Genomic DNA, 18,137 nt, shown 5'->3' on the forward strand with positions numbered 1-18,137 from the left:
CGCTTCGGAAGTTCATTTCCGAAGCAGGGGTATTTTGGGATTTTCGCTGGGCGTGACCTCCATAGGGAGGTGGCTAAAGAAATTTTCATTCACAAACTCTCAAATTTAGATTATTACTCTTCTGGCCAATCATGAGTGCATTGAAAAGAAATTTATCTTTTTTTGATAAAGCTCCTGATTTCCTTGTTGATCGGTTAGATCTTGATGCTGTGATGGTTTCTATTCCTTTAGTCGCCTTGTAGTTGTTTTTCTTTCGGGCATTTTAGCCCTCTGTATTATAAAAAAAAAAATATTACTCCATTCATTTTAAAATAAGTGTTATGTTTTAAATTTTTTTTTTGTCATAATATTAAATGTTACTTTTAATTTTTAATATAATTTTAATTTTTATCTTTCAATTATAATATATAATTAATATTTTATATTTATTATTCTATCACTTTGTATAAATAATAATTAAAATATATTTTATTTTTGTTATTAGTATAAAAAGTAAAAAATTCTTAAGTATGTCACCTTTTAAAACTGAGAGACTAATAATTATTCAATCAAAATTTGATAGCTTATTAAAATATATGTTAATAAATTATCAAATGAAACTAACAATAAAAAGATACAAGTAAATTATAAAAATGTGATATACATTCATATGAATTTGGAAAAATGTCGCCTTTCCAAACAATCAATCATAATACTTTATTAATTAAATAATTAAAATAATTTTTTTTCTAACCACTCAATCACAATCACTTATGAATCCAATTAAAAAATAAATTAAATTTAAAATAAATTAAATTTAAAATAAATTTAAATTTTCTCTATTCTTATTGGTTGTTTCAAACCCTAAAAATTGGTTGTTTCAAACCCTAAAAATTTAGGTTCGTATCCATGAAAATAAATTTAAATTTTCTCTATTCTTATTGGTTGTTTCAAACCCTAAAAATTGGTTGTTTCAAACCCTGAATATCATCCTGATATCTCTGATCCTGTCTGGCCCATAAAGTCCTCATTTAAGTTCTCCTATTATGCAAATATTGGGTTTTCTCTATGAAGTAGGTCTCCATAGTAACAAATGTGGGAAATTGTTCCCGCAGGTTCTGGACCTAAATGTGTTCTGTTTGATCATCATATAAGCTCTGAAAGCTTATTATAAATCTTGGTGGGCTACCATAAAAAATGGGCGAGATTTTATTTACCCAATTTGTCATACCCACACCGTACTCCTCAAGCCTTTACAAGTAGTTAAGTTCTTGCCGGTGACGTGGGGCTCATTCTGGTTGATTAATTTCATGACGGTAGACATTTGGATGTTCTTTCTCGTGTTTCTTCTTGTAATGGAGGTGTCGGGATTCGTCTCATGGCACTTGTGTTGATTGTTATTATTGGACCAACCATTACATCATAAGGTTGGGCTTGCACTCCAGCTAACCCGCATAATTTATTAATAACACATAAATATTTACAAGTTCTTTGTGGAGCGTTATCCATGTATTTGATGTTGTATGCAATCAACATCCCAACATCAACTGGTTCATTATTCAGAATAGCCAGCAAAATATGGAATCTCTTCACAATAAACTTAGCTTGCTTGGAAGCTGTCTCTAAAGTTTGAAAAATAAATGATGTCCAGGCTCAAAGGATAAGTCGCATGTCATTACTGTGCAATTACAACATCTTCCCTTGAGCAATTACCCACTAAGACCCAGGATGACAAAATTCAGCTAACATTATCTCCTTCACACTCTCACTTAATGCAACATCTCTCATCTATTGAACATAAGATGTGTAATATTTGAACTGGCGGTGAGCGGAATTTGCATATACTCTAGCCCAATAGATTGGTTGGCCTTTTTGATCGAACTATTGTATTGAGTCTAACCTCTTGTTCCTAACACATTAACCAACTCCTCATAGCCTTCCAAGTTATCAACCTCAAAAGCTCTCTCCTTTACTACACTGTAGTGTCAGATCATATTCTGTTTTTTTTATGCTTTTAAAAGGCGAATAGGTAAGATGAAAAGGTTTGGGCGTTAGAGGAAGTTGAATGATGAGGTATCTTGAGTTTTGAAGATTCCTTTGGGTGCCATATGGACAAGCTCAAGAACACAAATAGCACAAAAATTGAAATAAAGTTAATAGAATATGAGTATAAGAGAGGAGTTTAGAAATCTGTACGGATGAAATAGCTAAAAGTGGCAAAGGTAATGTGGCATCGTGCCTGCGTTCCATGTTATCGCGCCACGATGGTTAATGGTAGGCCCAAACGTCTATATTTCGTCTCTCTAAAGTCAATATTGCACACGCGGTGGGGTGTATCGCCTCGCGATGGGATTTTTCTTTTCCATGTTCATTCCAGTCCCCTTTTCCTTCAATTCTTTCTTCTTTTCTCTTTTTCCACTTCTTCCTTCTATTTTTTCTTTGGCATTATTTTCCTTTTTCTTCAACAACAAGCTATACATGCAACACACATTAACAGATAAATGAAAATTAATTGGTTAAAATTCTAAATTGCGAGGAACATGAAAATGATGGGTTGCCTCCCATTAAAAGCTTGTTTAACGTCACTAGCTTGAATCTATTGTCTAAGGCTCTGCGAGCATTAGAGAAATCGTCTCCGATGCTTTTCACTTCTTTCATAGGAAATCAACTTCCTTCCTTTCACCACAAAGGTGCACGTATCGCATGGATCAATGAATTCAATAGCTCCACCTGCAAAAAATCCATTCACAATAAAAGTACCAGAAGTTCTAGCCTCCCACATACCTAGCAATCCATTCCAGCGAGATTTATACAAGACAACTTCCCGGTCTACCTAAAATTACACTCTTACCATTTTCTTCCCTTTGAGATTTTTCAGTTTTTCTTTCATCATGCTTACTTGGTAGCACTAAGGATTTTCCTTGTGGCACTTCAACGCTTCAAACACGTTGAAGACAACTTTTTCTTCGTTAAATCTCAATATCAATTCTCCTAGTGCCACATCGATGAGAGCTTTACTTGTTGCCAAGAATGGTCTTCTAAATAGGAATGGTATTTATGAATCCTCAAGCACGTCAAGAATTACAGAATTAGCTTGAAACAATAACTCATCAACTCTAACCGGGACATCTTCCAACACTTCATATGGATACGTGATCGAACGATCAACTAAAGTCAAGGTCATTTGTGTTGGCTCTATCATGGATAAAAACATAAGATTGATGCTAGCTCCTAAGTCACATAATGCATGATTAATTTTTAGTGAACCAATTAAGCAAATAATATTAAATCTACATGAATCAGCGAATTTTTGTGTGGAAACTTCCTCTGGATGATTGCACTACACTCTTTCGCCAAAGCGATATTTTCATCATATTTCAACTTTCGTTTTCTCGATAAACGAAAGTTCACATAATCTGTGATTAAAATACTTTTCTACAAGCTCACATAACTCAATCAACCGAATCAAAGGTCTTCTAGAAGTCAACTTATTTTTTTTTTCTCTTACCTTAATCTGTGATTAAAATTTCATCGAGAATTTGACTACCAACAATTTTTTTTTCTTTTTGAAATCACCTCACATACCACCTTTTTAAGACTATTCGGTAACACCTTTGATAAGACTTTGTTTTGGATTTGTTGTTGCATATTTTTGTTGTTTTAATATTGTTTTGTGTTTGAGTAAGAAAATGTTTTGTGCTAGGTTACATAGAAATCACTAGAAGTGGAATGTGAAACTAGGATGTCGGAAAGCTTTGTTGGATGCTAGTGTTTGTTTGACAACAAGATAGGCATGTTCGTGAAGGTGGTGTTAGTTGGCAACATAATCTTTGTTTCAAAAGTAGTATTTTCCTTGGGGTACAAATCTGTTTCAATAATGGCTATAAATAACGAAGCATTTGTAGAAAAGTAAAATGAAACTAGAGATTACGATTGTTGATTATTTTTAGAAATCAAATTATAATTATTTTAAAATTATTTAAATAATTTAAATTTATAATTATAATCACATTTCAATCCATATTAATTATAAAAATGATTATAAAACCTTTTTTTCGAAAAAAATCAATTATAAATGATTTTTCTATAAAAAACATTTTAAAACCAATTGTTTATAAATTTGAAAAAAAACAGATTATTTTTTAATTTAAATTTTAGTTATTTCTTAAAATTTGGAAAATATAATATTTTTTCTTGAATTTTTTTAAATTAAAAAAATTGAAAAAGTATAGATTATCAAAAAACAATGAAATTTTATTTAAGAAAAAAAAAATTGTTTTCAAAAAATAAAAATTATTTATTTCCGAAAAATAACTTGACAACAAATAAAGAAAAAGTAGAAGTTTTATAATGAAAATAATAATTTTAACTTTTTTCAAAAAGTTGAATACATTAATATTTCTATATTAGAGAAATGATATGAATTTTTTTTAACATTCTCTTACAACACTCATTTTTGTTACAATATGTGTGGGTCCTACTCCTACCATTTTATGTGGAATCTATTTTTAAAGTAAGGACTCACACGTGTTTTTACTAATAATTAAGTAAGTGTTGTAGAGAGTGTTGAAAAGAGAATTGTGAGCACTCCTCTTCTATATTACTTTTTTCGTTTTAAAATAAGTGTTGTTTAAAGTTTTTGCACGCGAAATAAGAAATACAATAATGTTGTTATAAGGCATAACATTTTCACTAAATTAACCCTATTAATATGTTAGAAATAATGTACAAGCTAATAATTAAATGACACAATTGAAAACAAATAATAATCATTGATACATTAAAAAAAGAGAATGACATTCATTTTGAAACAATGTTTTTCCTAAAACGGAGAGAATAGTTTCTTTTAAAAGAAAATGTTAAATCCATAAAATATAAATGGTTAAATAAGCTATAAATAAAAAAAACATATTTTGACTTCTTCTATAATAAGGTTTATATTTATTGGCTAATTATTAGGTTATTTTACATGACCTAATTAAGTAGCTAATTATTTAAAGACATTTTAGATAAATTATACTCTCTCAGTTTTAAAATAATTATAGTTTAAGATTTTTGCACACAACTTAAGAAATATAATCATATTGCCAGTTTTACTAAATTAACCTTATAAACATTTTAAAAGTAGTGTAAATTAAAATAATTAAGGAAAATTTTATGGTGAATTCATACAATTGACTTCTTTGTTGAAGAAATTAATTTATTCAATGAAAAAAAAATGTTGACTTAGTCAACGTTACATATTATTTTATTTTATTATTTTAAACTAAAAAAAATTTATTAATTCAAAAAACAATGAATTATATGTGATCACCTGGATCCAACAAATCAAAAAGGACAAAGTCTACGGAAAAACACTACTAAATTGTAAGCCTAACAATGTGAACTCTTAGATCTTTATCTTTCCAGCCTCTATATATGATATTTTCAACCATAATATTAGCTGTACAACTATCAAGATTACTAAAAATGGTAGAATTACGCAACTGCCAGATACCACAAACAATTTTTGTAAATGTCAACTTCAACAATCTAGCCTTCCGACAATCTAGCTTTCCGACCTTTCTTGTTTGTACTGTCACTGATCCACATCATTTCAGCTGGGAAAAGCTGAGGATAATTTGCAACCTTAATCCAATTCAGAATGTGAGACCAATTGAAGAAAATATGGTAGAGTGTTTCGGGTTTAAACTTACCAGACTACATGTATGCTACATAGCATTTATTATATATCCTCAGAGATTAAAAGGGAAAATTTATTTCAATATTTATATTGTTTTTTAATTTTAATTCTTTCTATTAAAATAAATCATCACAAAAAATTTAAATGAAAATCATGAATAAAAACATATGTGTTTGATAAAAAATAAACTCACATATAAACCAAAATCATATTCATATATTTTTAATATACTGAGACATGTTATCAATTGCACCGATTGAATACAAATTCTCCTGCAATAGAAAAATAAATAAGAGATTTTCCCAATGCACCCATTAAATCTTGTAGCCATTAGGCGCAATTTTAATTATGTCATTTGCTTCCGTAGATGTAGAGCTGTCAAAATGGACTCGGTTCATTGGACCGGCCCATAAGGCCTACAATTTAGCGCGGGTCGGGCCCGTCAGGCCTATGCTTTTTATGGACTGGGGTGGACCGGGCCAAGCGGGCTTCGGGCTGACCCATTAAAAAAAGATTTTGGTAAATTTTGGAGAAAAAAGATTGAGATAAGATATAATTTTATAAATGTATTTTCAAGTCATAAAGAAAAGTTAAAGAGGATCAAAAAATATTTTTAAAATGATGTGATCAAGGAAATGACTGTGAGATGTAGAAATTTTTTGATAAGTATTGGTGATAATATTAAATTACTTTTATAAGAGTTAAAAATAGATATTAATTAAAATAATAAGGATAAAAAAGGATAAAAACAATAAGCTATAAGATATAACCTAAAACGCTATTTAAAATAGCGTCTGGAAAATAAGCTATAAATTAGTAAAATAAGTTATAAGCTTGTGATAAAAAGACCGTTAACAAACGAGTCTAAATTATTATATGAACTTATAAAACATAAACTATAAGCTCGAGAACATGTCTTATCAAACAGAACCTAAAAAATTAAATTTTTTAAAAAGTATTTTCGGATGTATGTCTACAGAGGAAGCAGAGGTACAATTTTGACAAATAAGTGGTGCGTGAGAGATTTAAGGGATGAGGTGAGAATTTTTCATAAATAAATTAATTTACTTTTTTTATCTCAAATATATTGATTGATATTTGATATTAAAAAATAATAATTATTACTATATTAAAACGATATTCATTATAAAACAAGGAGGAAATAATCACTAATATCTCATGAGTTTATAAATACCATTAAATCCAAGTAATCACAATTATCAAAATAAGGAGGAAATAATCACTAATATCTCACGAATTTATAAATACCATTAAATCGAACTAATCACAATTATCGCACACATCTACTATAAATATCATTAAATTAAAGTAGAATTTCCGGACTTTTCATTATTTTTTACTCAAACAATGATATGATAATAAAAGGTTATAAAAAAAATATAAAATGATATGATGATAAAAAACCAACTATCCTTAGTCCTTCCTTACCCAAAAAGTCCTAGAAGAAGGCAAAGAAGAAGTAATGAGTCATGGGCAGTTGAAGAAACTTAACTGGACTCAGCTAATATACTAGTACTACAATACTGTGTCCTATCTTCCTTCAAACATCGAATCTAATTACACTACGTGTCTTTCTCAACAACACTACGTGTCAACTTATTATAGATTCTTCTTTTACTTATTTTAGCAAATAATAATTCCCTCTCTCATAACACCACTACATACACATCACTTGGTCAATTCTCCTCTTTTTTTGGATTTTTTATTTCTAATATCAATTTTATAAATTCAGAAAAAAATTCGGGATATTTAAATTTAATTTGCAAAAAATATAAATAAATAAAAAACTAAAATTTAATTTGTGTTTTGGGTTTGCTTTTGATATCATCATTGTATAAATTCCTCTCTTCTTCTAGACCAAAACCCTAAGGGTTCTTGTAAGAACCAATAGCCGCCAGATTCATGCTTTCATCATCACACTCGATTTCATCACTTTCTTCTCTTCTCACCGATTAGATTCTTGTTTCCAGTTTTCGGTCAGTAATTATGGAAATCCAATCTCAAATACTCAAATTCTCAAGCTTTTTTGATGATTGATTCTTAGGTTAGTTTTGTTTCAGCTTGCAGTGTTCATGTTCATGAAGATAGTTGATTTTTATTATTATTACAATTATTATTATTATCATTGTTATTTTAATTAAGTTTTGTTTTTCAGTTTTACATACAAGTGAGAGCTTTTGAAGTTGTAAATATGGGGCTTCTGCGTTTTGACGATGAAAGTTTGGGTTTTTGAGTTGTTTAGCGGTTTAGGGTTTTGTTCTGGGGTAAGGGTAGTGATCAGGTTTTAGGTGATGAAAACTGCGATGATGGTCAGTTTGAGTTTTTGAAGGAAAAAATGTTGTCTGAATTGGGTAGGAGGCCGGTGATTGGTGGTGGTAACGAGGGTTCGTTTGGAGATGAATTTGAGAAGGAAATAGGGATGTTGCTTCGTGATCAAAGACGGCATGAGGTTGATGATCATGAACATGAAGTCAATTTGTATAGGAGTGGATCAGCTCCTCCAACTGTGGATGGTTCTTTGAATGCAGTTGGTGGGTTATTTGGAAGTGGGTCGACCGGGGTAGCTGGGATTTCGGAGTTTTCTGGGAATGATGGTTTTGGTTCTGAGGAAGAGCTTAGGTCTGATCCAGCTTATCTGTCGTATTATTACTCGAATGTGAATTTGAATCCTAGACTTCCACCTCCTATGCTATCAAAGGAGGATTGGAGGTTTTCGCAGAGACTAAAAGGTGGAGCTTCTGTAATTGGTGGGATTGGTGATAGGAGGAAAGTTAATGGGGCTGATGATAGTGGTGGTAGATCGGTGTTTGCTACGCCTCCGGGTTTTAACAATAGGAAAAGAGAAAGTGAGGGAGTGGTTGATGAAAAATCTAGAGGCTCTGCTGAGTGGGGTGGTGATGGTCTCATTGGTTTGCCAGGACCTGGTCTTGGAAGCAAACAAAAGAGCCTTGCAGAAATTTTTCAGGTGATTTGTTTCTTTCATTGCTCTGTAATTTTGTTGGCTTGTTTTACTCGGTTTTTGCATTTGTTTAGTTTTCACTGGAATTTGTCATGTTTCATTTCTGTGTTTTCGCTTTTCAGTTTGATCTTTGCGTCCACTGTAAAATCTTTTGGGCACATGGAAAGTTTGAAACTTCCAAGGCCTCTAACATATTGAATACCATAAATTTAATTGATTTGACTCGTATTCTGCACTTCCTAATAATCCTATATTTTTGGACACTTGTAAACATCATAGTTTAAAGCTTCTGAGCATATGTTGATAATGGCCCTGGAGCTCTTTTGCTGCTATATTGTTGAATTCATATCTTTCAGAGCCTTTTATCCGTTCAGCTTAATCTTTTATTTCTTATTCGATTTTGGATGTTTGCTTGATAATTCATTATCTTTTTATTTTTTTGGGCGAAACAATCTATCTTTCCTACGGATTGTAAATTTTTTTTTCTTGCTATTATCAAACGCGAACTTCCTGCACTACATGTTATATATTAAATGTATGAATATTCAAATTTTACATTTATCTCTTTCTTGACCCTTTTCATTCTACTGATCATCTCAAACCATTACTTGTGCAGGATGACTTGGGACGCAGCTCCTCTGTCACTGGCTTTCCTTCTCGTCCAGCCAGTCGTAATGCATTTGATGAAAATGTTGAGATTACATCCTCTGCTGAAGCAGAGCTGGCTCATTTGCGCCACGGTTCCTCAGCCACTGATGGTGTAAGGTCTGGATCAAATGTTCAAGGGTCACCTGCATCCCAAAATGTTGGTTCTCAAGCTTCATATTCTTATGCTGCTGCACTTGGTGGCTCTTCCCTGTCACGAAGCACTACTCCTGATCCACAACACATTGCTAGGGCTCCCAGTCCTTGCCCCACTCCGATTGGCAGTGGGAGAGTTGCTGCTGCTGAGAAGAGAGGTATTACCAGTCCTGAAGCATTTACTGATGTATCACCTGGCATCAAAAATGGGTCTGCAGATATTGTCTCAGCCTTGTCTGGCATGAAATTGTCAGCAGATGATGTGTTGGATGGTGATAACCATTTCCCATCACAGGTTGAGTCTGATGTTAATAATTATGAGAAATATCTTTTTGGTATGCAAGGTGGTCAGGATCATGGCAAGCAACACTTACAGAAAACAGCTCACTCTGATTCAGTTAAGAGAGGCGGAAGCAGGCCAGACATGAAAAGTCCATCCTTGGATAGGCAGGTCGAGCATCAAATGTCTGCTGTTTCTCCTAATAACTCGTATTTCAATGCATCACCTAGCTCTCCTTATAGTGGTGGAGGTGGCTTGCCTGCACAGTACCAGACTTCAGACAGTACCAATTCATCATTTAATAACTATGGCCTGAGTGGGTATGGTGGAAATCCAGCTTTGGCATCCTTCATGGCTAACCAACTTGGAACTGGTAACTTGCCACCCCTGTTTGAGAATGTTGCTGCAGCAATGGCATCTCCTGGAATGGACTCAAGAATCCTTGGAGGTGGTTTTCCCTCTGGAGGTTCGTCTCCATCTGATGTGCATGTTCTCAGTAGAATGGGAAATCAAACTGTAGGTGGTGGTCTTCAGGCTTCTTATGTTGATCCAATGTATCTTCAGTACTCGAGGACACCCGAGTATGCTGCTGCACAACTTGGTGCTCTTAATGACCCATCTGCAGACAGGAATTACTTGGGAAATTCGTACATGAATTTACTTGAGCTTCAGAAAGCTTATCTTGGATCTCTGCTTTCACCCCAGAAGTCACAATACAATGTTCCACTTGGTGGTAAATCTGGCGGTTCCAACCATCATGGTTATTATGGAAATCCTGCTTATGGTGTTGGTTTGTCTTATCCGGGAAGTCCAATGGCAAACTCTTTATCCAATTCGCCAGTTGGGTCTGGCAGTCCTATCAGGCATAATGACCTGAATATGCATTTTGCTTCTGGAATGAGGAATGTAGCTGGGGTTATGGCACCATGGCACCTAGATGCTGGAAACGTGGATGAAAACTTCGCTTCATCTCTGTTGGAAGAGTTTAAAAGCAATAAAACAAAGTGTTTTGAGCTTTCTGAAATATCTGGCCATGTTGTTGAATTCAGGTATACCTTTTTAGCCTGGCTGGTGTTCTGTTGGTTAATTATTTCTAATATTTATCAACATTCTTGGGGGAAAATAAAATTAATTGAATTTGCTCTTATTGGCAGTGCTGATCAATATGGGAGCCGTTTTATTCAACAAAAGCTTGAAACAGCAACTACTGAAGAAAAGAATATGGTTTATCAAGAAATCACTCCACATGCTCTTGCTTTGATGACTGATGTCTTTGGTAATTATGTGGTTCAGAAGGTAATTATAATTTATTACTTTGTATCTATGTTGACCATGCATAAATATGAATCTTGGTAGAGTAACAATTTGCATCCGACAGTTTTTTGAGCACGGACTTGCATCCCAGAGAAGAGAGTTAGCCAACAAGCTTTATGGCCATGTTCTGACGCTTAGCCTTCAAATGTATGGTTGTCGAGTCATCCAGAAGGTATTGACAATTAAGTGCAGTAGTTGATATTTCAAGTGGCTTTGTGTCCATAATTGTCTGAATGTGACATCCTTTCTTAATTTGTATATATAATTAGGCCATAGAAGTTGTTGATCTGGACCAGAAGATTAAAATGGTTCAAGAGCTTGATGGTAATATCATGCGCTGTGTACGAGATCAGAATGGCAACCATGTCATTCAGAAATGTATTGAATGCGTACCTGAAGATGCAATTGACTTTATTGTCTCAACTTTTTTTGATCAAGTTGTGTCATTATCTACCCATCCATATGGTTGCCGGGTGATACAGGTAAGATCTATTAAGTGCTTTTCTTTCTCTTTTTTTGTGCAGTTTAAAGTCCTCGAAAATGTAATACCATTTATTTCACATGGCAGAGAGTACTGGAGCACTGTGAAGATCCTAGCACACAGCAAAAAGTTATGGATGAGATTTTAGGAGCAGTTAGCATGTTAGCCCAGGATCAGTATGGCAACTATGTTGTCCAGGTTTTTAATTCATCATTACTACTACTTATATTTGAGCTATTTATTGTTGCACTTATTGATTCGAAGTGGTTCACCTAACAATCATAATTTTTGTATGGTTTACTTTATTATGGTGTTTTGCTTTGTAATTCATTGCAGTTATCTAGCTTTTCTTCACTTTGGGCCAAGTAAAATCTCAGCCGGGCCACTCGTTTTTGACAATATGCTTGTCTCCTTTTTCTATGATATATACACCATCTCATACAGTACTCTTTATGTCAACTATATTAAATGACTAGTTTTTAGATTTTTTATGGGTTGATACTAAGTTTATTAAGAATGTCTGGTCTTAATTGTTGCTTATTGTTTCTTTAAGCATTTATTGCTTGATGTCATAGCATACCATGCTTTATACTCAATTCAAATCCTGTCCTTTTGTGATCCAAACTTCTAGTTGCTCTCCACACAATACTTCATACTCCACTTGTATTGAGCAATTACCCTTTAGCATGTCATTTATACTTATAAGCTGATATTTTTGCTTTCATCTTCTCCTTTTCAATAACAGCATGTCCTTGAGCATGGTAAACCTCACGAGCGTTCTACAATTATCAAGGAATTAGCAGGCAATATAGTTCAAATGAGCCAGCAGAAGTTTGCCTCTAATGTTGTGGAGAAGTGTCTGACCTTTGGAGGTCCTGCTGAACGTTTATTGCTTGTAAATGAGATGCTTGGCTCAACGGATGAGAATGAGCCTCTGCAGGTTTCTTTACATTCCTTAAAAACTAAGAAGTTCTGCAGATAGAATCATATCAAACTTTCTGTATTGCTCGACAAAATTGATTCTAATTTGTCATCTTGCAAATGATAAATCAATCCCCTCTTGTATGCAGGCAATGATGAAAGATCAGTTTGCTAATTACGTTGTACAGAAGGTGCTGGAGACCTGCGATGATCAACAGCGCGAGCTAATTCTTTCGCGAATCAAAGTTCATTTGAATGCACTGAAAAAGTACACTTACGGAAAGCATATCGTAGCCCGTGTAGAGAAACTTGTTGCTGCTGGAGGTACGTATTTATTCCTTAATTGAATGTAACTTTTTATATACTCTTGTAATTGCATGAGAAGGTACTAATTACATGTAATTTGTTGCAGAGAGGAGAATTGCTGCTCAGTCTCCTCATACTATTGCTTAGGAGTGAGAGTAGAAAAAGAGTGTTGTCTGTACAGCTAACTGAGGCTAGTGTGATCTCCTCCTCTGCATGCAAGAGTTATTTATGTTTATCTATCTATTTATCTGTCTGTGATGGATAGTTGTGGCCGATTGGTAATAAAATTATCGGTTTGTAATTGAGAACTGTACATTCTGTAGTGTATACATAGAATATTTAAGTGAGGTAAGGTTCAGATGTGTAATACTACTACTACACCTCTGATGCCCCTGCAGTGGAAGATAAAATGACAATACAAGGCAAGGTAAGGTGGATGTAAAGTTTTCATAAAACGGTGAGGTAGTTTATAAGCTGACGAGAATGTACAAAATATTGCTATGTGAAGAGCTGTTTATGTTTATCATTATTAGATGAAAGCAGAGTTTTTCTTTCTCATATTTGCCTTCACTATTATATATATCTTGTTTGTTATGTTGTACCATGTTTATTCACTGATACAAGCTTTTGTACGGTGGAAATTCCAGTCATTTGGACATGGTTCTTTTTAAAAAGCTGCTTGTGACAGGTTCTATATTCAACTTAATTCATTTAGTTATACTAATTTCTTATAATTGAAAAAAGGCTTAATATTTTTTTTTTGCAAAACTATTGTTGATCTAGATAAATAAATCTATGTTTTGTTGATCAACCTTTTTTTTTTTCTGTGATCGATGATTAATAAATATTTAGAGATAAAATGATAACGTTTTTAAGGACAACCTATTATTTTGGACATTGAAATTGTTAATCTGTCTAAATTTTGCAATCACACTCTTTAGAGCAATCACACTCTTTATTACAATAAATTGTATACTCAATTGAAAAACAATTCTCCAGAATCTAACCCGACAAAAAAAAATGCAAATGTAGCAGTAAATTGACAAACAGAAGATAACAAACTAGGATTGAAGTTTGAGACAAAAAAATCAGTGATGGAAACCAACACATGAATCCTCAAACATGTCATGTCATTGACGATAATGTTTCTTGCTTCTCTGTTAAAACATTGCGATGATAATAACTACACAGTTTGCTAAACCATAGGAGAAAATAAATCTGATTTCATTGCAAGAATGGATTGGAGAACCTTATGAATTAATCGTCTTCCTCGATTTCAATAATCTTTTGACCAAATCCTTTAGGTCCTGCCCTAACAACTTTCTTCTTCTTTTTCTTTTTTCCACTCTTAGCTTCTTCTTTCTCAAACTTCTCCTTCTCTCTCTTTGTCAAAAAATCGGTTACTGCTAAATAGATTACCTGACATATAAATAATCAAATAAACACCGACTAATTCATGTTTATAAAAAAATGAGTGAAAAATAGAGGAGCAAATTACGAATATACCCCAATAGTGATAACGGATAAGCCAATGAAGGCGATGAAGAAAAGAACTGATACGATTACGGAAACTCCATCATCGGTGGTTGTGACCAATTGCTCTGTAGCATCAACGGCGGCGTCTTCGGCAGTTGCAGCAGCGACGGGAGGTGGGAGAAGTTTGGAGTTTGTTTGAAAAAGGATGGGTTTTCTGGATGTGGTGATAATGGGAGAGAAAGACGGAGTTGTTGGAAGACTTAAAGAGGAAAAGCGAGGTTGGAAAGGAAAAGAAGAAGAAGAAGAAGAAGAAGATTTTGAAAGGAAGGTTGCAATTTGTGGAGATGATGCAAATGCAGCACTGGCCATGGCTTCTTACCCTGACTTGCTGATTCACCCCCTTTAGGCTAGCAATAGCAATCACTTGATTCACTTTTTTGTTTATGTGACGTGGCACAACCACGGTTGTGATGGGTTGATTTGCTATCTTTGTTGATTAGATCCTATGAGTAAATCTTATGGGAAATGTTTAATAGTCCTCCTGTGAAACTTCTAAATTACGTATAATAGTTTTTTTCCTTATCTTAATTTAATGTAAAAACTAAAAATTGTTATAAATTAGTCTCTTAGCTTCATTTGTGCTATACTATTTGGTCTCTTCCATCAATTTTAATAAATAAATAAATTTAAGTTATAGTGACATAGATACAACATGACTCAAAGTCTAAATTTGACTTAACATTTATACTATAAGATAGAGTTTTCATTTAAGTTTTCTAGAAGGTGAACAAAGTTAATCTTAGAAACTTAAATGGAAATTATATTTTATAGTATAAATACTGAGTCATATTTAGACTTTGAGTCTTGATGTACATCCACTTTTCCATAACGTCTGTTTGCCCGAATTTGACGAAACAGATCAATTAGAGTAAAAGTGAAGTTAAGAGACTAATTTGTAACTTTTTTTAGTTAAGAGACAAAATGAAATATTAAATTAAACTAAAAATATGGGACTAAATATGCCTTTAATTATTATTAGAAATTCATATACACCTCAATGACACAAAATACAAATAAATATTTTCAAATATTGCGTTAAAAAAATATTTTCGGATAATGAAATATATATGTATGTTTATCTATCATGTAAACAGAACATATAAGTAATTAATTCGGTCAAAGAGTGTGACTGGATAGTAAAATTTAGATTCACCTTTATTATTACGAACACAGCACAAACAACAATTTAACAATATGGTTTAGGATTTATTCGAAGATTGAAATTCAAATTCTTTTTTGGTATCACAAACACAAAACACACCAACAGTGGCAAATAAAAAAACAAAAAAAAAACATAATTTAACATAAACGTTTTATATCACACACAAAATACATAACATAACATGGATACTTATTAACTTAAATCTAACATGACATTTCATCACATATGAATGGTTCACGTTGTTTCATCATCTTTAGAATACTCGTGGTTGATCTCACAAGTGTCACATCTACCTCGATTGAACTCTAAACTATGTAATGATGAAATGTACTCCACATAGCAATTACATCTGCACATGTCTCCAATTAAAACTTATTGAACTTAATCTTTCCTTCATTATCAATAGTTGGTGAACGATATTCAAAGTGAGTGATAATAACAGTGATGATAGTAGTGGAGTTATAAGAAAGAAGTACCCTACGTTTAAGTTACAAAAAGACATGGCCAATTACAAGTGGGAAGTATGAATGTTTTTTAATATCAAAGGGGATTTTAAGGAGGCAATAACCACATATGTAGTACAATCTGGAAGAAACTTGAAGTTCATTAAAAATGACAAAGTAAAAGTAAGGGTTAGATGTAAGGATGAATGTGAGTGGGAAGCATATTGTGCTAAGTTGGCAAATGAGAATTCTTGACAATAACGAAAGGTGGTTAATATTCATAGTTGTAGTAGAGAGTATAATATGAAGACGATGAGTATTAAATGGCCGAGTAAAAGGATTTGTAACTCCTTGAAAGCCAATCCTAGGATGAAGATTAAGGATATAAAGGAAAAGGTGTAAAAGAAGTGGAATGTAGGGGTCAACAAGACTAAGGCAATGAGAGCTAGATTTGCTGCTAAAGATATGGTTGACGGGTCTTTCATAGGGGATTATACTAGGATTTATGACTATTGTCATGAGATATAAAAAAAAAAACCAAGGTCAACTATAAAACTAAATGTTCAACCTATTCAAGAAAGTGAGGCTGATCAAAGTACCCATTTCAGAAGGCTATACATTTGCTATGCATCCTGTAAGGAGATCTTCAAGTTATGTAGACATTTCATAGGCATTGATGGTTTCTTTTTAAAAGGTCTTTGTGGAGGATAAATCCTGGCAGCCATAGGTAGAGATCCCAATGATCAAATGCTGCCAATAGATTTTACACTAGTGGAGGGTGAAAATAAGGATAGTTGTACATGGTTTCTTGGAGCTTCTTATTGATGACCTTGGAGGTAGAGATAAGTGTCTAGCATACACACTCATTTTTTATCAACAAAAGGTATGTTTATGTTTGTTTTATGTTTATATTTGATGTTAATCTTGTGTTTTCATTTCTGATCATGGTTATCATTTGTGATTGCATGGTCTGTTACCTGCAATGGATGAGCTTCTCCCTGGTGTTTAGAAGAGATTCTGTGTTAGGCACCTTTATAACAACTTTAGAAAAAAAATTCTAGAAAAATGGTGAAGGAATTTATATGGAAGGCTATAAAATCTACCTACTCACAAGCATGAGAAAGATAAATGAAAAGAATCAAAGCTGCAAAATCTATGGCTTGTTAGGTAAGTATTTATTGAAATTTGTGTCTAAATTTTATGTGCCTACCTTGTGTTGATCTTAATTTTTGTGCTGTAGGATGTCAGATGAACACATCTTTGAAGTGAGACCCCGTAAAAATCCAGCAGATAAATTTCCTATGTTTGAAGGATCACATATGCTCCTGTATAAGATGGGAACTCACATGTCTTCCTCGTATTCATGAAATTTTAGCTATGAAGAGTAAGAACCATAAGGTTGGTGATTATATCCCTAAGTATTACAGAAAATCAACATACATGTCTATGTACAAACATGTGATTTATCCTGTAAATGGATCAGATATGTGGGTTATGATGTAATATCGCGATGTGTTACCATCTAAGTACAAGAAAATTCCTGGAAGACCAAAGAAAAGGAGAAGTCTAGATTAAAGGGAGATTGATGGCTCTGATAGAAAAATAAGAAGAACACATTTTATTATCAAGTGCATTAGGTGCAATAAGGCGGGTCACAACAAACTCAATTGCAAGGTGACACCAGCTAGTCAACCATCTCAACAAGCATCTTACCAACCTACTCAACAAGGATCTCAACAACCTACTCAACAAGAATCTCAACAACCTACTCAACAAGCATTTCAACAAGATACTCAACATGGATCTCAACAACCTACTCAACTAGGGGAAAAAAAGGTAACTATTAAGAGTGCATCTCCTTCAAGTACTCAACCAGGACCAAAGAAGCTACATGTTAAGAGGGCATCAACACCATTTATACCACCAGGACCTACAACTAGATTGGGCGCAGCTAAGAGTGAAGTTGGGCCAATAACAAGAAGGTCAACACCAACAAAAAGAACCACACCAAAGAAGAAAAATTAGTTTAGTTTATACTTGTTTGCTGTCTGTTATCTTTTGAACTCAGTTTAAGTTAGATTACCTGCTGAACCTTATGAAGAGTATTTTGGATTTAATGGTATTTTGAACCTATGTAATAGAAAATATTATGGTGCATACACGAAATATTAGTAATGTGTTTTAGTAAAAAATCAAATGAGCATTGTCTTAGCTATTTTGGTAAAGATCAAGTAAGCATTGTCTTATCTGT

At 33.2% G+C, this 18,137-nt stretch overlaps 2 protein-coding genes across 3 annotated transcripts; one reads left to right on the forward strand and one right to left on the reverse strand.

Annotated features, from left to right (window-relative positions):
* The first annotated feature begins 7,455 nt into the window (after positions 1-7,455).
* LOC131653960 (pumilio homolog 2-like) lies at positions 7,456-13,303 on the forward strand. 2 transcript variants are annotated; one of them, XM_058924316.1, is made up of 10 exons: positions 7,456-7,727; positions 7,839-8,648; positions 9,259-10,772; positions 10,878-11,019; positions 11,102-11,209; positions 11,307-11,519; positions 11,606-11,716; positions 12,264-12,458; positions 12,589-12,763; positions 12,852-13,303. In XM_058924316.1, exons 2-10 carry the CDS (start codon positions 8,019-8,021, stop codon positions 12,890-12,892), a joined length of 3,129 nt encoding a protein of 1,042 aa, XP_058780299.1. In that variant the 5' UTR covers positions 7,456-7,727; positions 7,839-8,018; the 3' UTR covers positions 12,893-13,303. The 2 variants fall into 2 exon arrangements, with proteins under 2 accessions (XP_058780299.1, XP_058780300.1); XM_058924317.1 differs by having other exon boundaries at positions 7,456-7,659.
* Positions 13,304-13,854: 551 nt separating this feature from the next.
* Positions 13,855-14,703, reverse strand: LOC131653961 (uncharacterized). The gene is made up of 2 exons (XM_058924318.1): positions 14,252-14,703; positions 13,855-14,164 (listed from the first exon to the last, which is right to left on the reverse strand). The coding sequence occupies exons 1-2, from the start codon at positions 14,588-14,590 to the stop codon at positions 14,003-14,005; spliced, it is 501 nt and encodes a 166-aa protein (XP_058780301.1). The 5' UTR covers positions 14,591-14,703; the 3' UTR covers positions 13,855-14,002.
* Positions 14,704-18,137: the final 3,434 nt, after the last annotated feature.

The sequence above is a fragment of the Vicia villosa genome, linkage group LG2 (genome assembly GCF_029867415.1).
Source record: "Vicia villosa cultivar HV-30 ecotype Madison, WI linkage group LG2, Vvil1.0, whole genome shotgun sequence".
Classification (NCBI taxonomy): Eukaryota; Viridiplantae; Streptophyta; class Magnoliopsida; order Fabales; family Fabaceae; genus Vicia; species Vicia villosa.